At 37.6% G+C, this 24929-nt stretch overlaps 1 protein-coding gene across 16 annotated transcripts in view; it reads left to right on the top strand.

The window, feature by feature from the left end:
• Window positions 1–24929, top strand: part of BIRC6 (baculoviral IAP repeat containing 6) — a 268324-nt gene that overhangs the window by 165119 nt on the left and 78276 nt on the right. For 15 of the 16 annotated variants that reach the window (XR_012121905.1, XR_012121902.1, XR_012121903.1 and 12 more), the window contains 3 exons: window positions 1035–1335; window positions 3198–3415; window positions 7573–7737. Coding sequence is in view for 13 of the 16 variants with exons in the window: in XM_073214568.1 (XP_073070669.1) it covers window positions 1035–1335; window positions 3198–3415; window positions 7573–7737 (684 nt within the window). In the remaining 3 variants the exon portion in view is untranslated. The remainder of the gene's footprint in view (window positions 1–1034; window positions 1336–3197; window positions 3416–7572; window positions 7738–24929) is intronic. The other variant, XM_073214512.1, reaches the window with a different exon arrangement.

The raw sequence follows: 24929 nt of genomic DNA, 5'->3' as shown, positions 1-24929 counted from the left end.
AACAAGAAAATGTGGCCCATACTCAACAGTAAATTAAGTCAACGAGTAGATCTTACTCACATTTTACCAGTTGTATCATTAATGTTCTTGAAGGCCAAAAAAGAAATAAAATTTTGTGTAATCTGAGGTAAGTGGTGGTCAGAGATACAGGGTTGTATATTGCATTTAGTTGTCTTTAGTCTCCTTTAAACATAACAGTTCTATCTTGATTTGTCTTTCTTGGCCTTGACATTTTTGAAGAGTACAAGGTAGAAATTTTTTCTGTATATGCACTCACATATATACATGTGTGTCTAGGTTTGTTTGATTATTGGGCCTGGAATCAGACTCCCTCCAGCAATGTATGCATACCTATATCTCATATATTCTTTTTAAAATACTATTTTACACTAAAAGAAGTCAGGACTCCTTGGAACAATTCTAAGATTGGGGCAGGGAATTCAGAGGATGAGCCTAGATACGGAAGCCTGCTTTCAGGGGGTGTCAGTGACCAAGTCTGATTCTACTTGGATATCAAATAAAATGATAGTAACAGATGAGAACCTACAAAGTAAAATTAGAATCCATACTGATAAAAATTAATAAATGAATGAATAAATAGATGGAGAAGAAGAGAATGTTGTTTCTTACCATTCAGTAACAACTAATAAATGTGGAAGGACTGATAGAATTAGAAATTACCATTTGGCAACCACCCTAGTAATTACTGTTTCAGGCAAGAATTATAGAAATGCTAATTCTAATGGATCAAAATTTGAGGAGAAACAAGATACCTTGTCTCCAAGAATCAGTCTGCAGATACTTAACTAATTACAAAGGAAAAAAAATGGTAGCTTTAAAGTAGAGATACTTGGCAGACAACACCATATTCATAACATTTAAGTCCTGTTGTTTGGAAACTTCTTTTTTTTAAAAATTGTCCTTTAGTTGATCCTTTTATTCCTATATTTTAAAGGGATTCTTTGAAGTTAAGTCTTAAATTTTGTACATGTTGTTGAAATGCATATAGCCAATCAAAACTTCTCTTTTTTTAGGTGAGTGCTCCAGTTGTAACTTCTACTACTCAGGAAAAGCCAAAAGACAGTGATCAGTTTGAATGGGTGACCATTGAGCAGTCAGGGGAATTAGTTTATGAAGCACCAGAAACCATTGCAGCTGAACCTCCACCTATCAAGTCAGCAGTGCAGACCATGTCTCCCATTCCTGCCCATTCTTTGGCTGCTTTTGGATTATTTCTTCGTCTTCCGGGCTATGCTGAAGTGCTACTGAAAGAGAGAAAACATGCCCAGTGCCTTCTTCGATTGGTATTGGGAGTGACAGATGATGGAGAAGGAAGTAAGTGTTTAGTATTATTAATGACATCTAATATTAGGTAGGTTGAGATTTACTCAGATCATTGCCAATTATTCATTTATTTCTTTGATAATTAAACTACTAGATAATTTGTTGTTGGCAATTTAGTTCCAATAATAAAATAAATCCTAAAGAATCTTGATTTTCATTTCTTTATTCAAAATTATTTGCCAAGTTTTTACAAAAGATGAAGCAGGTATTTAGACCCTTCCTTCAAGTACCTGATGTCCTCTGGTAATAGCAGTATATATGTAAACATGTAGACATGTATATATGTAAACATGTAGATGTAGCAAGTTACAAGAGCCTTGAGAGAGGTACAGTATTGTAGAGGCTCATAGATGTGATACTATTTCCTTACTACTCAACCATGTGAATCAAGTGCCATATTTTTTTTGTGGGCCCTTGCCGGATAGAGTCGATTTAGGTTGAGATGAGTTAGAAGAAATGATTTTTGAGGAATGTTTTTAGGCTCAGATTAAATGACAGTGGATAAATTAACTGATGAAAATTTGCATAAAAAGGAGCCCTGAGAGTTTATTTTTAAAAACTGTGACTGGCAACAAATCATGGAAAGGCTTGTTAACAATGTGTAGAAAATTACTATATCATTATATTTAAGCAGTGTAATATTAAAGTAGTGATATGATGAGAATCTTTTTTAAGAAAGGTCACCTGATAGCTATGGTGATTATTTCCATTGGCCCAGAAGTTTTATTTAATGGAAGGAAACAAAAATCACAGTTTAGGGTAGCCTAGCAAGTAGATTTTCAGTTGGTTTACCTCCAGTTCTTCAGTTAACGACCATTCCATTTGAAAATTAATTTTTTTTGTTTAAAATCATGTGGTTTTGATTAGAGGTGATAACTTTCACATGCTTAGAAGGAATATATTGTTAAACTCTTAAAGTATATTTAATAAAACTATGAATTTGAGGATCTTATAACAAATGAATATGCAAAGCACATACTTTTTTTCCTATTTTTGTATTTATGAATTCTTAAAAAATGCTAGCATACTTTAAATGATTTTGTAATAATTATTGCTAAATTGCAGCTATGACATACTAAACAGTCCTGGTGTTTGGTTTTATATGTAAATTGTATATTCTTATTTCCATAGATCGGTAATTTGTAATTACTTGGTCTGATTTTTTAATTTAATTAGATAAAGGGGTAAGAACCTTTGTATTTTGTGCTCCTTACTATGAGACAGTAGGCGTAACTCTACACAGAAAAGGTAAAAGAATAGCATGTATGCCACTTCACTGTTTTTAGTGAATACAGTAAATGTTTATTAAAAGCCTAATTGTGGTGTCCTTTCTGCAATGGTTATCTCATCCACCATTCATATAACAATGGTTTGGGACTTGTTTGTTTGTGTGTTTGTATTTATCTAGACATAGAAGAGAACTATATTGCAATTTAAACAAAATAGTTTCACTCTTTCATTACCTGTTCATGGTTGAAAATGATTCTCAACACGCAAGTAGTTACTTTCCTACCATCATAAGAAACTTTCAGTGCTTCTGTATCAGTTACTAGGTTTTAGTTTTAATTCTAACTTAGATCTTGGCATCGTCCACAAGTATTATCACATGACTATATTTCAGCTTTCTTTTGGAGTTTATATACATGTTGTGTTAGAGAGCTTTTCCATATACTCTTTATTATTGGATTTTAAAATATTGCTGTTCTATTTGTGGTACTTGAGCTGTTTTCTAATAAATATAAAGATACAGTTTTCTATTACATTGTCACAGTTATTTTATGACCCTCTGTGTTGTTCCTTGCTGTGTTTTTAGATATTTTTAAATTTTGAGTTCTCTCCTCTTTTTAATCTAGGTCATATTCTGCAGTCTCCATCAGCCAATGTGCTTCCAACCCTTCCTTTCCACGTCCTCCGGACCTTGTTCAGTGCTACCCCTTTGACAACTGATGATGGGGTACTTCTAAGGCGGATGGCATTGGAAATTGGAGCACTACACCTCATTCTTGTCTGCCTCTCTGCTCTGAGCCACCATGCCCCACGAGTTCCAAACTCTAACCTCAATCAAGCAGAGGTAGGTTCAGTTTATTTTTATTTATTTATTTTAAATTTTTTATTAAGGTATTATTGATATACAGTCTTATGAAGGTTTCACATGAAAAAAAATGTGGTTACTACATTCACCCATATTATTGAGTACCCCCCAAACCCCATTGCAGTCACTGTCCATCAGTGTAGTAAGATGCCACAGATTCACTATTTGCCTTCTCTGTGCTACACTGTCTTCCTCGTGACTCCCCCACACCATGTGTACTAAACATAATACCCCTCAATACCCTTCTCCCTCCCTCCCCACCTGCCCTCCCCTACCCCTCTCCTTCAGTAACTGCTTTTACCTTCTGGGAATCTGTGAGTCTGTTGCTGTTTTATTCCTTCACTTTTGCTTCGTTGTTATACTCCACAAATGAGGGAAATCATTTGGTACTTGTCTTTCTATGCCTGGCTTATTTCACTGAGCATAATATCCTCCAGCTCCATCCATGTTGTTGCAAATGGTAGGATTTCTTTCTTTCTTATGGCTGAGTAGTATTCCATTGTGCATATATACCACATCTTCTTTATCCATTCATCTGCTGATGGACACTTAGGTTGCTTCCATGTCTTGGCTATTGTAAATACTGCTGCAGTAAACATAGGGGTGCATATGTCTTTTTGAATCTGAGAAATTGTATTCTTTGGGTAATTTCTTAGGAGTGGAATTTCCGGGTAAAATGGTATTTCTATTTTTAGTTTTTTGAGGAACCTCCATATTCCTTTCCACAATAGTTGAACTACCTTACATTCCCACCAAAAGTTAGGAAGGTTCTCCTTTCTCTGCATCCTCACCAGCATTTGTTGTTCTTAGTCTTTTCAATGCTGGCCATCCTTACTGGTGTGGGGTGATATCTCATTGTGGTTTTAATTTGTATTTCCCTGATAATAATTAGTGATGTGGAGCATCTTTCATGTCCCTGTTGGCCATCTGAATTTCTTCTTTGGAAAATTGTCTCTATATCCTCCACTCATTTTTTAATTGGGTTTTTTGCTTTTTGGGTGTTGAGGCATGTGAGTTCTTCATATATTTTGGATGTTAACCTCTTTTTGGATATGTCATTTATAAATATATTCTCCCATACAGTAGGATGCCTTTTTGTTCTGTTGATGGTATAGGTAGATTCAGTTTTAATTCTTCAGATTATGAAGAGCTAAGTTAAATTAAATTCATGGAGTACAGAATATAATTTTTTCTGAAGTAATTAATAGTTCACAGACTTGTGTATTCCATTTTTGCCTCTAAAACAAAGAATATTTAAAAGAGAAAGTATGAATTAATGGTTGTCTTCTCTGTTAGACTCTTTAAGAAAACCATAAGTTAACCTGTCTACTGGAAATACAAAAAAGAATTAATAGCTTAATAACCTTTCCCTTTTATCAGATATAGTGTGGTCCTTCTTCCTTTCCTTTATTTAAATTCAGAGAATCATACTATTTAATTGGAGGTTCTAACCAATATAGCAAGATAAGAGAAAAAAGGAACAGAGAAAAAATAACCCCCATCATTTTGAGATGAATTGATTGTATTTACAAAAAATCCAAAAATAATGAATTATGTAAGTGAATTTAGTAAGGATACAGTGTCCAGGTTCAATTCATAAAAATGTTATTTCTGTATACCAGCAACAAATATAAAATGAGCTTTTTAAAAACATAGAATAGCATAAAAAATGGAAAATATCTGTGAATAAATCTGAAAAAATATGTGTAGGACATCTATGAATAAAATATATGAAATTTTTTTAAAAAGCATTGATCAGACTTCAATAAATTGAAGTCTGTGTCCATGTTTATTTCCAGTGAAGTAGAAAAAAACAATGTTGCTTCCTAAACTGATTCTCAAGTTTGACAAAATTTCAGATGTTTTGGAGGAAATTGATAATCTGTAAATTTGACAAGTAGCACTTCTTAAAAAATGTGAAGAGTCAGGGATAGCAAAGACAGTATCAAAGATCAACCTATCTAGCAGGTTTATGCTATCACATACTGAAACTTATGATTAAGCTATGGTAGTGTACAAAGATAGAAGTGTAGCAAACAATACAGATTAAAATTCATGTATACATGGTTATCTGATAAGTATGGTTTTCTCAATAAATGGTGAGGTCAGTTAAATATCCATATTAGAACAAAATGAATCTTTAAATCTTACTGTATTCCATATGCAGACATTAATTCTAGCTGTATGATAGGTCTAAATGTGTATAATATATACAAAATATAACAATAACTTTTTATAGGAGATAATAGATGGATACCGTTATGATATTGGAGTAGACAAAAATTCTTAAACAGGATATGAAAAAGCACCCGTATGGGGAAAATTTTGGAAAAAAACAACTGCGTTAAAATCAAGAACTTTTTTCCATCAAGAATCCAATTAAAAGACTGAAAAGGGAAGTCACAGAATAGGAAGAGTATATTTGTATGTATCTGGTAAGGAACTTAGATCTGGAATACTCAAGGTTCAATGATTATGAAAGAAAAAGGTAGAGAACCCAATAGAAAAAGAGGTGAAAGATTAGAAAGAGCATTCCACAACAGAGGCTTTCTAAATATCCAATAGCGTGAAAAGGTTATCTGTTTCATTAGTTATCAGAGAAGTACAAATGGACGCCTTATACACTGTAACTACATACACCCATCAGACTTATATCAAAAAGGGCAATACTAAATACTGGCTCATCATCATTTGTAATGTAAAGACAGTAGAATGTATGAAGTAAAAATGTAAAAACAGTAGAATGGGTAAATAAATTGTAGTCTACTCTGTAATGGAATACTACAAGGTAATGAAGGTAATCCACTGCAGCCAGTTGTGTTGAATTTCACAAGCACCACTAAAATGCCAGACCTAAAGAAATACAAAGCAGGATTACATTTTGTCAATAACCTTATTTATTCTACTGTTAAATGTTACATGGTAATGAAATTTTCATTATCTTTTAAAAGTTTATCTTAGAAAATGTAAAAGATGGAATTCCTCAGTCATATTCATGAAACCATACTGCAGACAATTTATGAAAGTATTGTATCTAATATTCTTCCTTAGAAAATATTCCCTTTGAAAGATACAAAAAGCATTGGTGTGACTTTTATTATCCAGTAAATTACCCTTAAAACTAATACTTCATAGCAAATGTTTTAAGAGTACATAGTATGTTAAATTTAATGAAAATTCTTTAAAGGATTCTTATTACAGAATTAATTTTATAATCCATAAAAATAATAATAAATAATTGACCTTTACCGAGTTTTAGGGTTAATAAACCAATGATTCTCAGTCATTTTTTTCTGTTACTACATCATTCACATTTTCAGTGTGTTGTCTACTCCCGAAAGAGATTTTTCTATATGTCACATTCTGAACAAGAAAGAAATTCCAAATTACTCCTTCTCAAAATAGAAGTAATCTTCCTTATTATTGTGATTGAAAACATATGACACCATTATGAAATTCTCCTGAGCTATGCTTTTACTAGATTTATCCTGAAAGATCCGGCTCATACCCATTTTCCTTTCACTGTTCTGTCTATTTAATTTTGAGTCATTGGTCTTTAGGCCCCATCCCTCCTGATACATATTTTAAATTATTTATTTATTCTTAAATATAAGCATTTGTTCCCCATTTTCTTATTCCCTTAACCCTTGGCAACTATCAGTACAATTCTGTCATTATGTGTTCACTTACTCTAGATATTTCATTTAAATGGAATCATATGTTGCCTTCTTTGTGTGTCTTCTTGAACTTAGCATAATGCTTTTGAAGTTCAGCCACAAAGCATTTATCAGTACCTCATTACCTCTTATAGTTGAATAATATCCCATTGTGTGTATATACCATAATTTGTTTACCCATTCATCCATTGATGGACATTTGGGCTGTTTCTACTTTTTGGCTATTGTGTATAGTCTTGTTGTGAACATGTGTGTACATACATTTGTTCATAAGTTTTTATTGGAAGGGCATATACCTAGGAGTGGAATTGCTGGATCACATAGTAATACTTTGTTTAATTTTTTTGAGGAATTTACAGACTGTTTTCTGTAGCAGCTGAAATGTTTATATTCCTACTGATAAGTGTTTTTGATGATAAAAAAATCAAATAGTAATAAACTTCTATTTTTTATTGTAAGCCACAGGTATCAAGTTCTCATAACCCTACATCAACAGAAGAACAACAGCTATATTGGGCCAAAGGAACTGGCTTTGGAACAGGCTCTACAGCTTCTGGATGGGATGTGGAACAAGCCTTAACTAAACAGAGGCTTGAAGAGGAACATGTTACTTGTCTTCTGCAGGTATATTTGCAAAGTACATATTGTCAGTGATAATAATTAAATTATGTTTTTGTTTGTATTGATTTGTAAATACTGATGACTATCCAGCTCATCCTCGGCTACTTTTATAAAGCAAATTATGTTTGCTTCTCTCAGGACATTTAAGACACCACTGGACAAAGATTGTTCTTCCCTACTTGTAACTCTTAAATTTCTTCCCTCTCAGTTACCATCTTTACTGAAAGGAAAGTGACAGGGATGAAATTATTCAATAATTGGAAAATGTATCATATCTCCTGTTTTCTACTTATCGTCTCATGTAAAGTGCTGTATCTGAACTCTGAAAAAATGTTTTGTTTCCTTTCTCTTTCTTCACACACACACACACACATACACACACACATCTTTGTCACATTGTTCTGTGACGTTTCTATAATCAGGCAAGTTGAACTAGCATAGAAAGTCTTTATTATCACAAAGAGGAGAAGGGAGGTGCCTAAATGTTAGCTTGTTCCTGCATCAAGCAATTTACTAAAATTGGCCAAGTCTTTGAGCATTATTTTCTGCACCTGTAGAGTTATAGGCTCATTCTTGTATAAAATTCTAAGATTCTATCACTCAAACTATAAAATGAATCTGTTCAATAAAATATGTAATACCAGAGTTGCTACTAAGTTTTTAAGTCTGTGTTCTTAGGTTCATTGCTTCTATGTCTAGTTACATACTCTGCACCATCATGTAAAACACATCCTCCTGTTTTGAAAATGTAAAGAAAAGTCTATTTCTTTTATTTATTGATTGATTATTATGGTATCATTGATATACACACTTATAAAGGTTTCACATGAAAAACGTTGTTTCTACATTCACCCATATTATCAAGTCCCCCCATACCCCATTGAAGTCACTGTCTATCAGTGTAGTAAGATGCCACAAAGTCACTGGTCTTCTCTGGCTACATGGTCTTATACCATGATCCCCCCTACATCATGTGTACTAATCATAATACCCTCAATCCCCTTCACCCTCCCCCAACCCTCCCTATTGGTAACCACTAGTGCCTTCTGGGAGTCTGGGAGACTGCTGCTGTTTTGTTCCTTCAGTTTTGCTTCACTGTTACACTCCACAAATAAGGGAAATCATCTGGTACTTGTCTTTCTCCACCTAACTTATTTCAGTGAAAATAATACCCTCTGGCTCCATCCATGTTGTTGCAAATGATAGTATTTGTTTTCTCCTTATGGCTGAATAGTATTCCATTGTGTATATATACCACTTCTTTATGCATTCATCTACTGAAGGACACTTAGGTTGCTTCCATATCTTGGCTATTATAAATAGTGCTGCAATAAACATAGGGTTGAAAGTTTTTATCATGAATGGATATTGAATTTCATCGAATGCTTTTTCAGCAGATATGGATATGACCGTGTGGTTTCTGTCCTATTTGTTGGTGCAGTATATGATGTTGATGGATTTTCGAATATTGTGCCATCCTTGCATCCCTGGAATAAATCCCATTTGATCATAATGGATGGTCTTTTTGATGTATTTTTTAATTCAATTTGCTAGTATTTTGTTGAGTATTTTTGCATCTATGTTCATCAGGGATATTGGTCTGTAATTTTCTTTTTTTGTGGTGTCTTTGTCTGGTTTTGGTATTAGAATGATGCTGGCCTCCTACATTGAGTTTGGAAGTATTCCCTCCTCTTCTACTTTTTGGAAAACTTAAAGGATGGGTATTAGGTCTTCACTAAATGTTTGATAAAGTTCAGCAGTGAATCCATCTGGTACAGGGACTTTGTTCTTAGGTAGTTTTTTTTTTTTTTTTTTTTTTTTTTTTTTTTTTTTTTTTTTTTTTTTTTTTTTTTTTGAGAGGGCATCTCTCATATTTATTGATCAAATGGTTGTTAACAACAATAAAATTCAGTATAGGGGGGTCAATGCTCAATGTACAATCATTAATCCATCTCAAGCCTAATTCTCGTCAGTCTCCAATCTTCTGAAGCATAACGAACAAGTTCTTACATGGTGAACGAATTCTTACAGAGTGAATAAATTCTTACATGGTGAACAGTACAAGGGCAGTCATCACAGAAACTTTCGGTTTTGATCATGCATTATGACCTATAAACAATCAGGTCAAATATGAATATTCATTTGATTTTTGTACTTGATTTATATGTTGATCCCACATTTCTCCTATTATTATTATTATTTTTATTTTTAATAAAATGCTGAAGTGGTAGGTAGATGCAAGATAAAGGTAGAAAACATAGTTTAGTGCTGTAAGAAGGCAAATGTAGATGATCAGATGATCAGGTGTGTGCCTATGGACTAAGTATTAATCCAGGCTAGACAAGGGCAGCAAGACATCCACGGATGCAGAAGATTTCTCTCAAAGCAGGGGGGGTGAGGTTCTGAGCCTCACCTCTGTTGATCCCCAAATTCTCACCTGATGGCCCCCCTGCGACTGTGCCTGTCTTAGGTTGTTCCTCCCTTGAGGAATCTTACCCGTCTCTGGCTAACCAGTCATCTTCCGGGGCCATACAGGGAAATGTAAAGTTGGTAAGTGAGAGAGAAGCCATATTGTTTGCAAAGGTTAGCTTTTTACTTCTTTGCAGATTTATGCCCTGTGGCTTCTATGCCCAGCACTTGTCTCGAGGTATCTTTACCACCTGGAGGAATTATGATACTCGGTAAATTCGATATGAGGCACGAATTCTATTTAAAGTTTGTAATTAGGAAGGAAGAAGAAAAGCTATAGATGTAGCATATGAAGGAAACTTGGGAGGATTGATTATTTCTTTGACATATCTTCTTGTATAGTACCTTAAGTATGTATAGGTTTTAAACTACTAACTAATTTGCACACACATATTGACATAATAGGAATACGGTGACATAAACAAAGCAAATCTATAATTACCAGCCATCTCCAGTGAAGCCAAGAAAACCATTTAGGCTCCCTAGGCATTTGTGAAAATTTATCTATGATATGATGGATATTTTCCAACTGTACTTGAACCATCAGACAAATTAAAGCAGCCCATTTCTGGGATCTGTTCACATCCCATATGTTCTTTTAACCATAGATAGTCTATAGTCATGAGATTTTGGGGTGCTACAACTTGCACCCCTCCCAACTCCTGGTTGAGTTCCAACAGTACAGATCCAGTCAAATTCGTTGTCTCACTGTATGCACATGCCAGCCTAGACATCTCCCTCCTCCTTCTTATGGCAAGTCCAGGAGATGGTGGGCTGGATGCAGCCACAACCGCAGCATCGTCCGGATCCCTGTGGAGCCTTTTTGATGATCATCCCCCGGCACGAGTCCTCCAGAGAGTGCTGATGCCGGAAGCTCCTCCTCATATCGTATCTTAGTTCATTTTCTGGGTATCCAAGCTAGGCCTTGATCTTCTGCGTAGAAACAAACAGACCCTTTGCCCACATTTTGACATGCCCTCTATACCACTGTGCAGAACTCATTGGAGGTCAGCACACAGTAACTGCTTTTTTTTTTTTTTTTTTTTAATTAAGAGAAAGGAATATTATCAGAAAAGAGTACCTCCATAGCTGATCATCTGACACCCTTTAAGTGATCAACATTAAGGATATTTAAAGCATGCGTTGATCTTTGATTTACCAATAGTTTTATCCTGTTAAGGAGTAATCCCCCTTTTCTTTCTTTCTTTCTTTTTTTTTTTTTTAAATTTTTAATCTACACTTACCTGAAGAATACTATGTTTACTATGCTCTCCCCTATATCAGGTCCCCCCTAACAACCACATTACGGTTACTGTCCATCAGCTTAGCAAAATGTTGTAGAGTCACTACTTGTCCTCTCTGTGTTGTGCAGCCCACCCTCCCCTTTCTCCCTCCCCCCCATGCATGCTAATCTTAATACCCCCCTTCTTCTTCCCCCCCCTTATCCCTCCCTGCCCACCCATCCTCCCCAGTTCCTTTCCCTTTGGTACCTGTTAGTCCATTTTTGGGTTCTGTAATTCTGCTGCTGTTTTGTTCCTTCAGTTTTTCCTTTGTTCCTATACTCCTCAGATGAGTGAAATCATTTGGTATTTCTCTTTCTCCGCTTGGCTTATTTCACTGAGCATAATACTCTCCAGCTCCATCCATGTTGCTGCAAATGGTTGGATTTTTCCACTTCTTATGGCTGAGTAGTATTCCATTGTGTATATGTACCACATCTTCTTTATCCATTCATCTACAGATGGACATTTAGGTTGCTTCCAATTCTTGGCTATTGTAAATAGTGCTGCGATAAACATAGGAGTGCATCTGTCTTTCTCAAACTTGATTGCTGCGTTCTTAGGGTAAATTCCTAGGAGTGGAATTCCTGGGTCAAATGGTAGGTCTGTTTTGAGCATTTTGATGCACCTCCATACTGCTTTCCACAATGGTTGAACTAATTTACATTCCCACCAGCAGTGTAGGAGGGTTCCCCTTTCTCCACAGCCTCGCCAACATTTGTTGTTGTTTGTCTTTTGGATGGCAGCTATCCTTACTGGTGTGAGGTGATACCTCATTGTAGTTTTAATTTGCATTTCTCTGATAATTAGCGATGTGGAGCATCTTTTCATGTGTCTCTTGGCCATCTGTATTTCTTTTTTGGAGAACTGTCTGTTCAGTTCCTCTGCCCATTTTTTAATTGGGTTATTTGTTTTTTGTTTGTTGAGGCGTGTGAGCTCTTTATATATTCTGGACGTCAAGCCTTTATCAGATCTGTCATTTTCAAATATATTCTCCCATACTGTAGGGTTCCTTTTTGTTCTATTGATGGTGTCTTTCGCTGTACAGAAGCTTTTCAGCTTAATGTAGTCCCACTTGCTCATTTTTGCTGTTGTTTTCCTTGCCCGGGGAGATATGTTCAAGAAGAGATCACTCATGTTTATGTCTAAGAGGTTTTTGCCTATGTTTTTTTCCAAGAGTTTAATGGTTTCGTGACTTACATTCAGGTCTTTGATCCATTTTGAGTTTACCTTTGTATATGGGGTTAGACAATGGTCCAGTTTCATTCTCCTACATGTAGCTGTCCAGTTTTGCCAGCACCATCTGTTGAAGAGACTGTCATTTTGCCATTGTATGTCCATGGCTCCTTTATCAAATATTAATTGACCATATATGTTTGGGTTAATTTCTGGGGTCTCTAATCTGTTCCACTGGTCTGTGGCTCTGTTCTTGTGCCAGTACCAAATTGTCTTGATTACTATGGCTTTGTAGTAGAGCTTGAAGTTGGGGAGTGAGATCCCCCCTACTTTATTCTTCTTTTTCAGGATTGCTTTGGCTATTCGGGGTCTTTGGTGTTTCCATATGAATTTTTGAATTATTTGTTCCAATTCATTGAAGAATGTTGCTGGTAATTTGAGAGGGATTGCATCAAATTTGTATATTGCTTTCGGCAGGATGGCCATTTTGACGATATTAATTCTTCCTAGCCATGAGCATGGGATGAGTTTCCATTTATTAGTGTCCCCTTTAATTTCTCTTAAGAGTGACTTGTAGTTTTCAGAGTATAAGTCTTTCACTTCCTTGGTTAGGTTTATTCCTAGGTATTTTATTCTTTTTGATGCAATGGTGAATGGAATTGTTTTCCTGATTTCTCTTTCTATTGATTCGTTGTTAGTGTATAGGAAAGCTACAGATTTCTGTGTGTTGATTTTGTATCCTGCAACTTTGCTGTATTCCGATATCAGTTCTAGTAGTTTTGGAGTGGAGTCTTTAGGGTTTTTTATGTACAGTATCATATCATCTGCAAATAGTGACAGTTTAACTTCTTCTTTACCAATCTGGATTCCTTGTATTTCTTTGTTTTGTCTGATTGCCGTGGCTAGGACCTCCAGTACTATGTTAAATAACAGTGGGGAGAGTGGGCATCCCTGTCTGGTTCCCGATCTCAGTGGAAATGCTTTCAGCTTCTCGCTGTTCAGTATAATGCTGGCTGTGGGTTTATCATATATGGCCTTTATTATGTTGAGGTACTTGCCCTCTATTCCCATTTTGCTGAGAGTTTTTATCATGAATGGATGTTGAATTTTGTCAAATGCTTTTTCAGCATCTATGGAGATGATCATGTGGTTTTTGTCTTTCTTTTTGTTGATGTGGTGGATGATGTTGATGGATTTTCGAATGTTGTACCATCCTTGCATCCCTGGGATGAACCCCACTTGGTCATGGTGTATGATCCTTTTGATATACTGTTGAATTCTGTTTGCTAATATTTTATTGAGTATTTTTGCATCTACGTTCATCAGGGATATTGGTCTGTAATTTTCTTTTTTGGTGGGGTCTTTGCCTGGTTTTGGTATTAGGGTGATGTTGGCTTCATAGAATGAGTTTGGGAGTATTCCCTCTTCTTCTATTTTGTGGAACACTTTAAGGAGAATGGGTATTATGTCTTCTCTGTGTGTCTGATAAAATTCCGAGGTAAATCCGTCCGGCCCCGGGGTTTTGTTCTTGGGTAGTTTTTTGATTACTGTTTCAATTTCTTTGCTTGTAATTGGTTTGTTTAACTTTTGTGTTTCTTCCTTGGTCAGTCTTGGGAGGTTGTATTTTTCTAGGAAGTTGTCCATTTCTTCTAGGTTTTCCAGCTTGTTGGCATATAGGTTTTCATAGTAGTCTTTAATAATTCTTTGTATTTCTGTGGAGTCTGTCGTGATTTTTCCATTCTCATTTCTGATTATGTTGATTTGTGTTGACTCTCTTTTTCTCTTAATAAGTTGGGCTAGAGGCTTATCTATTTTGTTTATTTTCTCAAAGAACCAGCTCTTGGTTTCGTTGATTTTTGCTATTGTTTTATTCTTCTCAATTTTGTTTATTTCTTCTCTGATCTTTATTATGTCCCTCCTTCTGCTGACTTTAGGCCTCATTTGTTCTTCTTTTTCCAGTTTTAATAATTGTGATGTTAGACTATTCATTTGGGATTGTTCTTCCTTCTTCAAGTGTGCCTGGATTGCTATATACTTTCCTCTTAAGACTGCTTTCGCTGCATCCCACAGAAGTTGGGGCTTAGTGTTGTTGTTGTCATTTGTTTCTATATATTCCTTGATCTCTATTTTGATTTGTTCATTGATCCATTGATTATTTAGTAGCATGTTGTTAAGCCTCCATGTGTTTGTGAGCCTTTTTGTTTTCTTTGTAGAATTTATTTCTACTTTCATACCTTTGTGGTCTGAAAAATTGGTTGGTAGAATTTCAATATTGTGGAATTTACTGAGGCTCTTTTTGTGAGCTAGTATGTGGTCTATTCTGGAGAATGTTCCATGTGCACTTGAGAAGAATGTATATCCTGTTGCTTTTGGATGTAAAGTTCTATAGATGTCTATTAGGTCCATCTGTTCTAGTGTGTTGTTCAGTGCCTGTGTGTCTTTACTTATTTTCTGCCCGGTGGATCTATCCTTTGGGGTGAGTGGTGTGTTGAAGTCTCCTACAATGAATGCATTGCAGTCTATTTCCCTCTTTAGTTCTGTTAGTATTTGCTTCACATATGCTGGTGCTCCTGTATTGGGTGCATATATATTTAGAATGGTTATATCCTCTTGTTGGACTAAGCCCTTTATCATTATGTAGTGGCCTTCTTTATCTCTTGTTACTTTCTTTGTTTTGAAGTCTATTTTGTCTGATATTAGTACTGCAACCCCTGCTTTCTTCTCACTGTTGTTTGCCTGAAATATGTTTTTCCATCCCTTGACTTTTAGTCTATGCTTATCTTTGGGTTTAAGGTGAGTTTCTTGTAAGCAGCATATAGATGGGTCTTGCTTTTTTATCCATTCTATTACTCTATGTCTTTTGATTGGTGCATTAAGTCCATTTACATTTAGGGTGACTATTGAAAGATATGTACTTATTGCCATTGCAGGCTTTAGATTCGTGGTTACCAAAGGTTCAAGGTTAGCTTCTTTAGTATCTTACTGCCTAACTTAGCTCGCTTATTGAGCTGTTATATACACTGTCTGGAGAGTCTTTTCTTCTCTCCCTTCTTATTCCTCCTCCTCCCTTCTTCATATGTTGTGTGTTTTGTTCTGTGCTCTTTTTAGGGGTGCTCCCATCTAGAGCAGTCCCTGTAGGATGCCCTGTAGAGGTGGTTTGTGGGAAGCAAATTCCCTCAGCTTTTGCTTGTCTGGGAATTGTTTGATCCCACCATCATATTTAAATGATAGTCGTGCTGGATACAGTATCCTTGGTTCAAGGCCCTTCTGTTTCATTGCATTAAGTATATCATGCCATTCTCTTCTGGCCTGTAGGGTTTCTGTTGAGAAGTCTGATGTTAGCCTGATTGGTTTTCCTTTATAGGTGACCTTTTTCTCTCTAGCTGCCTTTAAAACTCTTTCCTTGTCCTTGATCCTTGCCATTTTAATTATTATGTGTCTTGGTGTTGTCCTCCTTGGATCCTTTCTGTTGGGGGTTCTGTATAATTCCATGGTCTGTTCGATTATTTCCTCCCCCAGTTTGGGGAAGTTTTCAGCAATTATTTCTTCAAAGACACTTTCTATCCCTTTTCCTCTTTCTTCCTCTTCTGGTATCCCTATAATACGAATGTTTTTCCTTTTGTATTGGTCACATATTTCTCTTAGTGTTGTTTCATTCCTGGAGATCCTTTTATCTCTCTCTATGTCAGCTTCTATACGTTCCTGTTCTCTGGCTTCTATTCCTTCAATGGCCTCTTGCATCTTATCCATTCTGCTTATAAATCCTTCCAGGGATTGTTTCACTTCTGTGATCTCTTTCCTGACATCTGTGATCTCCTTCCGGACTTCATCCCACTGCTCTTGCATTTTTCTCTGCATCTCATCCCACTGCTCTTGCATTTTTCTCTGCATCTCATCCCATTGCTCTTGCATTTTTTTCTGCATCTCTGTCAGCATGTTCATGATTTTTATTTTGAATTCTTTTTCAGGAGGACTAGTTAGGTCTGTCTCCTTCTCAGGTGTTGTCTCTGTGATCTTTGTCTGCCTGTAGTTTTGCCTTTTCATGGTGATAGAGATAGTCTGCAGAGCTGGTACAAGTGACCGCTGGAAGAGCTTCCCTTCTTGTTGGTTTGTAGCCTTTTCCTGGGAGAATAGCGACCTCTAGTGGCTTGTGCTGGGCAGCTGTGCGCAGACAGGGCTTCTGCTTCCTGCCCAGTTGCTTTGGGGTTTATCTCCACTGTTGCTGTGGGCTTGGCCTGGCTGGGGCTGTTCCTCCAAAATGGTGGAGCCCCGTTAGAGGGGGAGCAGCCAGGAGACTATTTATCTCCGTAAGGGGCCCCTGTGCTCCCTGCTGCCCAGGGGGTTAGAGTGCCCAGAGATCCCCAGATTCCCTGCTTCTGGTCTAAGTGACCTGTCCTGCCCCTTTAAGATTTCCAAAAAGCACTCTCCAAACCAAAACAACAACAGCAACAATGAGAGAGGGAACAGAAAGGAAAAAAAAAAGAAAAAACACGCGATTTTTTTTTTTTTTTTCCTCAGGTGCCGGTCCCAGGCACCCGCGCACTGGTCCTGCTGCCCTGTCTCCCTAGCACCAGGGTCCCTGTCCTTTCAAGGCTTCCAAAAAGCACCCACCCACCGGTCCCGCAGGGAAGGAACGCTCAATATTCTTGGTCCTCAGGCACTGGTCCCACGCACCCGCTCACCAGTCCCGCCGCCCTGCCTCCCTAGCACCGGGGTCCCTGTCCCTTCAAGGCTTCCAAAAAGCACTTGGCAAAAAGAGAGAAAAAAAAAGGGGAAAAACGCGCGATTTCTTCCGTCCTCAGGTGCTGGTCTCAGGCACCCACCCACCAGTCCCACAGGGAAAAATGCGGGATATTCTTTGTCCTCAGGTGCCGGTCCCAGGCACCCGCTCACCAGTCCCGCCGCCCTGCCTCCCTAGCACCGGGGTCCCTGTCCCTTTTAGGCTTCCAAAAAGCACTCGCAGAAAAGAGAAAAAAAAAAGGGGAAAAACGCGCGATTTCCTCTGTCCTCAAGTGCCGGTCTCAGGCACCCGCCCACCGGTCCCGCAGGGAAAAACGGGGGATATTCTTTGTCCTCAGGTGCCGGTCCCAGCCACCCGCTCACCAGTCCCGCCACCGTGCCTCCCTAGCACTGGGGTCCCCGTCCCTTCAAGGCTTCCAAAAAGCGCTTGCCAAAAAGAGAAAAAAAAAAAAAGGGGAAAAACGCGCGACCTCCTCCGTCCTCAGACACCGGTCTCAGGCACCCGCCCCCAGGTCTCGCAGGGAGAAACGCGGGATATTCTTTGTCCTCCGGCGCCGTTCCCAGGCACCTCCTCACCGGTCCCGCCACCCTGCCTCCCCAGCAACGGGGGCCCGTCCCTCTAAGGCTTCCAAAAAGCGCTCGCAAAAAAAAAAAAAACTGCTCCGGTTTCTCTCCACCCGCCGGGAGCCGGGGGGAGGGGCGCTCGGGTCCCGCCGGGCTGGGGCTTGTATCTTACCCCCTTCACAAGGCGCTGGGTTCTTGCAGGTGTGGATGTGGTCTGGATGTTGTCCTGTGTCCTGTGGTCTCTATTTTAGGAAGATTTTTCTTTGTTATATTTTCATAGCTCTATGTGTTTTTGGGAGGAGATTTCCACTGCTCTACTCACGCCGCCATCTTGGCTCCCCCCCCTCTTAGGTAGTTTTTTGATTGCTAGTTCAATTTTGTTACTGGTAATTGGTCTGTTCAGATTTTTTGTTTCTTCCTGGGTCAGCCTTGGAAGGTTGTATTTTTCTAGAAGGTTGTTCACTTCTTCTAGGTTATCCAGTTTGTTAGCATATAATTTTTCATAGTATTCTCTAATAATTCTTTGTATTTCTATGGTGTCCATATTGATTTTTCCTTTGTCATTTCTGATTCTGTTTAGATGTGTAAACTCTTTTTTTCTTGATAAGTCTGGTTAGGGGTTTATCTATTTTGTTTATTTTCTCAAAAAACCAGCTACGACTTTCATTGGTTCTTTCTATTGTATTATTCTTCTTGATTTTATTTATTTCTGCTCTAATCTTTATTATGTCCCTCCTCCTACTGACTTTGGGCCTCATTTGTTCTTTTTCTAGTTTCATTAATTGTGACTTTAGACTGTTCATATGGGATTGTTCTTCTTTCCTGAGGTAAGCCTGTATTGCAATATACTTGCCTCATAGCACGGCCTTCACTGTGTCCCACAGATTTTTGCAGTGTTGACTTATTTCTGTCATTTGTCTCCATATATTGCTTGATGTCTGTTTTAATTTGACCTCTGTTTTTAAATGATCCATTGATCATTTACGAACACGTTGTTAAGCCTCCATGTGTTTGTGGGCTTTTTTGTTTTCTTTGTGTAATTTATTTCTAGTTTCATACCTTTGTGATTAGAGAAGCTAGTTTGTACAATTTCAATCTTTTTGGATTTACTTAAGGTCTTTTTGTGCCTAGTATGTGGTCTATTCTGGAAAATGTTACATGTGCACTTGAGAAGAATATGTATCCTGCTGCTTTTGGGTGGAATGAATGTTCTGTAGATGTCTGTTAGGTCCTTCTGTTCTAATGTGTTGTTCACTCTGTCTCCTTACGTATTTTCTGTCTGGTTGACCTGTCCTTTGTATTCAGTGATGTGTTGAAGTATCCTAGAATGAATGCATTGCATTCTATTTTCCCCTTTAATTCTGTTAGGATGTTTTTCACATATATAAGTGCTCCTGTGTTGGGTGCATAGATTTATTTATTTTTATTTATTTTATTTTGTTATCATTAATCTATAATTACATGAAGAACGTTATGTTTACTAGGCTCTACCTTTCACCAAATGCTCCCCAAAAACCCCATTTCAGTCACTGTCCATCAGCGTAGCAAGATGTTGTAGAATCACTACTTGTCTTCTCTATATTGCACAGCCCTCCTCTTTCCCCCACCCCCACATTATACATGCTATTCATAATACCCCCTTTCTTTTTCACCAGCCTTATCCCTCCCTACCCTCCCATTCTCCCCAGTCTCTTTCCCTTTGGTAACTGTTAGTCCATTCTTGGGTTCTGTGATTCTGCTGCTGTTCTATTCCTTCAGCTTTTCTTTGTTCTTATACTCCACATATGAGTGAAATCATTTGGTATTTGTCTTTCTCCACTTGACTTATTTCACTGAGCATAATACCCTCTAGCTCCATCCATGTTGTTGCAAATGTGTAGGATTTGTTTTCTTCTTATGGCTGAGTAATATTCCATTGTATATATGTACCACATCTTCTTTATCCATTCATCTATTGATGGACATTCAGGTTGCTTCTATTTCATGGCTATTGTAAATAGTGCTGTGATAAATATAGGGGTGCATCTGTCTTTTTCAAACTGGACTGCTGCATTCTTAGAGTAAATTCCTAGAAGTGGAATTCCTGGGTCAAATGGTATGTCTATTTTGAGCATTTTGAGGAACCTCCATACTGCTTTCCACAATGGTTGAACTAATTTACATTCCCACCAGCAGTGTAGGACGGTTCCCCTTTCTCCACAACCTCGCCAACATTTGTTGTTGTCTGTCTTTTGGATGGTAACCATCCTTACTGGTGTGAGGTGATGTCTCATTGTGGTTTTAATTTGCATTTCTCTGATGATGACTGATGTGGAGCATCTTTTCACGTGTATGTTGGCCATTTGAATTTCTTCTTTGGAAAACTGTTCAGCTCCTCTGCCCATTTTTTAATTGGCTTATTTGCTTTTTGTTTGTTGAGGTGTGTGAGCTCTTTATATATTTTGGATGTCAAAAACGTTATTGGATCTGTCATTTACAAATATATTCTCCCATACTGTAGGACACCTTTTTGTTCTGTTGATGGTGTCCTTTGCTCTTCAGAAGCTTTTCAGCTTAGTGTAGTCCCACTTGTTCATTTTTGCTTTTGTTTTCCTTGCTCAGGGAGATATGTTCATGAAGAAGTCCCTTACGTTTATGTCCAAGTGGTTTTTTTTCTTTTTTCTTTCTTTCTTTCTTCCTTCCTTCCTTCTTTCCTCCCTCCCTCCCTCCCTCCCACCCTCCTTCCCTCCCTCCATCCCTATTTTGGTATCATTAATCTACAATTACATGAAGGACATTATGTTTACTAGGCTCCCCCCTTCACCAAGTCCCCCCCACATCCCCATTCACAGTCACTGTCCGTCAACATAGTAAGATGCTATAAAATTACTACATCTTCTCTGTGTTGCACAGCCCTCCCCATGCCCCCACCCCCGCACTATACATGCTAATCGTAATGCCCCCTTTCTTTTTCTCCCACCCTTATCCCTCCCTTCCCACCCATCCTTCCCAGTCCCTTTCCCTTTGGTAACTGTTAGTCCATTCTTAGGTTCTGTGCTTCTGCTGCTGTTTTGTTCCTTCAGTTTTCTTTTGTTCTTATACTCCACATGTGAGTGAAATCATTTGGTACTTGTCTTTCTCTGCCTGGCTTATTTCACTGAGCATAATACCCTCTAGCTCCATCCATGTTGTTGGAAATGGTAGGATTTGTTTTTTTATTATGGCTGAGTAATATTCCATTGTGTATATGTACCACATCTTCTTTATCCATTCATCTACTGATGGACATTTAGGTTGCTTCCATATCTTGGCTATTGTAAATAGTGCAGTGATAAACATAGGGATGCATCTGCCTTTTTCAAACTGGAGTGCTGCGTTCTTGGGGTAAATTCCTAGAAGTGGAATTCCTGCGTCAAATGGTAAGTCTATTTTGAGCATTTTGAGGAACCTCCATACTGCTTTCCACAATGGTTGAACTAATTTACATTCCCAACAGCAGTGTAGGAGGGTTCCCCTTTCTCCACAACCTTGCCAACATTTGTTGTTGTTTGTCTTTTGGATGGTAGCCATCCTTAGTGGTGTGAGATGATATCTCATTGTGGTTTTAATTTGCATTTCTCTGATGACAAGCGATGTCATTTTTTCATGTGTCTGTTGGCCATCTGAATTTCTTCTTTAGAGAACTGTCTATTCAGCTCCTCTGCCCATTTTTTAATTGGATTATTTGCTTTCTGTTTGTTGAGGTGTGTGAGTTCTTTATATATTTTGGATGTCAACCCTTTATCGGATCTGTCATTTACGAATATATTCTCCCATACTGTAGGATACCTTTTTGTTCTATTGATGGTGTCCTTTGCTGTGCAGACGCTTTTCAGCTTGATATAGTCCCATTTGTTCATTTTTGCGTTTGTTTCCCTTGCCTAGGGAGATATGTTCAAGAAGAGGTCACTCATGTTTATGTCTAAGAGATTTTTGCCTATGTTTTTTCTAACAATTTTATGGTTTTATGACTTACATTCAAGTCTTTGATCCATTTTGAATTTACTTTTGTGTATGGGGTTAGACAGTGATCCAGTTTCATTTTCTTACATGTAGCTGTCCAGTTTTGCCAGCACCATCCGTTGAAGAGACTGTCATTTCCCCATTGTATGTCCATGGCTCCTTCATCGAATATTAGTTGACCATATATGTTTGGGTTAATGTTTGGAGTCTCTATGCTGTTCCATTGGTCTGTGGCTCTGTTCTTGTGCCACTACCAAATTGTCTTGATTACTATGGCTTTGTAGTAGAGCTTGAAGTTGGGGAGTAGATACCCCCACTTTATTCTTCCTTCTCAGGATTGCTTTAGCTATTCGGGGTCTTTGGTGTTTCCATATGAATTTTTGAACTATTTGTTCCAGTTCATTGAAGAATGCTGTTGGTAGTTTGATAGGGATTGCATCAAATCTGTATATTGCTTTGGGTAGGATGGCCATTTTGACGATATTAATTCTTCCTAGCCAGGAGCATGGGATGAGTTTCCATTTGTTAGTGACCTCTTTAATTTCTCTTAAGTGTGTCTTATAGTTTTCAGGGTATAGGTCTTTCACTTCTTTGACCTATAGGTTAGGTTTATTCCTAGGTATTTTATTCGTTTTGATGCAATTGTGAATGGAATTGTCTTCCTGATTCCTCTTTCTATTAGTTTATTGTTAGTGTATAGGAAAGCCACAGATTTCTGTGTGTTAATTTTGTATCCTGCAACTTTGCTGAATTCTGATATTAGTTCTGGTAGTTTCGGAGTGGCGTCTTTAGGGTTTTTTATGTACAATATCATGTCATCTGCAGATAGTGACAGTTTAACTTCTTCTTTACCAATCTGGATTCCTTGTGTTTCTTTGTTTTGTCTAATTGCTGTGGCTAGGACATTCAGTACTATGTTGAAAAGCAGTGGGGAGAGTGGGCATCCCTGTCTTGTTCCCGATCGCAGAGGAAAAGCTTTCAGCTTCTCACTGTTTAGTATAATGTCGCCTGTGGGTTTATCATATATGGCCTTTATTATGTTGAGGTACTTGCCCTCTATACCCATTTTGTTGAGAGTTTTTATCATGAATGGATGTTGAATTTTGTTGAATGGTTTTTCAGCATCTATGGAAATGATCATGTGGTTTTTGTCCTTTTTGTTTATGTGGTGGATGAACTTGATGAATTTTCTAATGCTGTACCATCCTTGCATCCCTGGGATTAATCCCACTTGGTCATGGTGTATGTTCCTTTTGATATATTTTTGAATTCGCTTAGCTAATATTTTCTTGAGTATTTTTGCATCTATGTTCATCAGGGATATTGGTCTGTAATTTTCTTTTTGGTGGAGTCTTTGCCTGGTTTTGGTATTAGGGTGATGTTGGCTTCATAGAATGAGTTTGGGAGTATTCTGTCCTCTTCTATTTTTTGGAAAACTTTAAGGAGAATGGGTATTATGTCTTCTCTGCATGTCTGATAAAATTCCAAGGTAAATCCATCTCGCCCGGGGGTTTTGTATTTGGGTAGTTTTTTGATTACCGCTTCAATATCTTTGCTTGTAATTGGTTTGTTTAACTTTTGTGTTTCTTCCTTTGTCAGTCTTGGGAGGTTGTGTTTTTCTAGGAAGTTGTCCGTTTCTTCAAGGTTTTCTAGCTTTTGGCTAGAGGCTTATCTATTTTGTTTATTTTCTCAAAGAACCAGCGGTTGGTTTCATTGTTTTTTTCTATTGTTTTATTCTTCTCAATTTTGTTAATCTCAGATCTTTATTATGTCCCTCCTTCTGCTGACTTTAGGCCTCATTTCTTCTTCTTTTTCCAGTTTCTATAATTGTGATGTTAGACTATTCATTTAGGATCATTCTTTCTTCTTTAAGTATGCCTGGATTGCTATATACTTTCCTCTTAAGATGGCTTTCGCTGTGTCCCAGAGAAGTTGAGGCTTTGTGTTGTTGTTGTCATTTGTTTCCATATATTCCCTGATCTCAATTTTAATTTGTTCGTTGATCCATTGATTATTTAGGAGCATGTTATTAAGCCTCCATGTGTTTGTGAGCCTTTTTGTTTTCTTTGTACAATTTATTTCTAGTTTTATACCTTTGTGGTCTGATAAGTTGGTTGGTAGAATTTCAATCTTTTGGAATTTACTCAGGCTCTTTTTGTGGCCTAGTATGTGGTCTATTCTGGAGAATGTTCCATGTGCTCTTGAGAAGAATGTATATCCTGTTGCTTTTGGATGTAGAGTTCTATAGATGTCTATTAAGTCCATCTGTTCTAGTGTGTTGTTCCATGCCTCAGTGCCTCCGTGCACTTACTTATTTCCTTTCCGGTGGATCTATCCTTTGGGGTTGGCGTGTTGAAGTCTCCTAAAATGAATGCATTGCATTCTCTTTCCTCCTTTAGTTCTGTTACTATTTGTTTCACATATACTGGTGCTCTTGTGTTTGGTGCATATATATTTGTAATGGTTATATCCTCTTGTTGTACTGAGCCCTTTATGATTATTTAATGTCCTTCTTTATCTCTTGTTACTTTCTTTGTTTTGAAGTCTATTTGTTTGATACTAGTACTGCAACACCTGCTCTTTTCTCCCTGTTGTATGCATGAAATATCTTTTTCCATCCCTTGACTTTTAGTCTGTGCATGCCTTTGGGTTTGAGGTGAGTTTCTTGTAAGCAGCATATAGATGGGTCTTGCTTTTTTATCCATTCTATTACTCTGTGTCTTTTGATTGGTGCATTCAGTCCATTTACATTTAGGGTGATTATTGAAAGATATGTACTTATTGCCATTGCAGGCTTTAGATTTGTGGTTACCAAAGGGTCAAGGTTAGCTTCTTTAGTATCTTACTGTCTAACTTAACTCCCTTATTGAGTTGTTATAAACACTGTCTGGTGATTCTTTATTTCTCTCCCTTCTTATTCCTGCTCGCTCTTTTGTGTTTCCTGTAACTGCTTTTGTGGGTAGTTGATTTTACTTTTTGTCTTTA

The sequence above is a fragment of the Manis javanica genome, chromosome 1 (assembly GCF_040802235.1).
Source record: "Manis javanica isolate MJ-LG chromosome 1, MJ_LKY, whole genome shotgun sequence".
Lineage (NCBI taxonomy): Eukaryota > Metazoa > Chordata > Mammalia > Pholidota > Manidae > Manis > Manis javanica.
The sequence above is the reverse complement of the archived record's forward strand: the minus strand, read 5'-3'. Positions and strand labels throughout refer to the sequence as shown.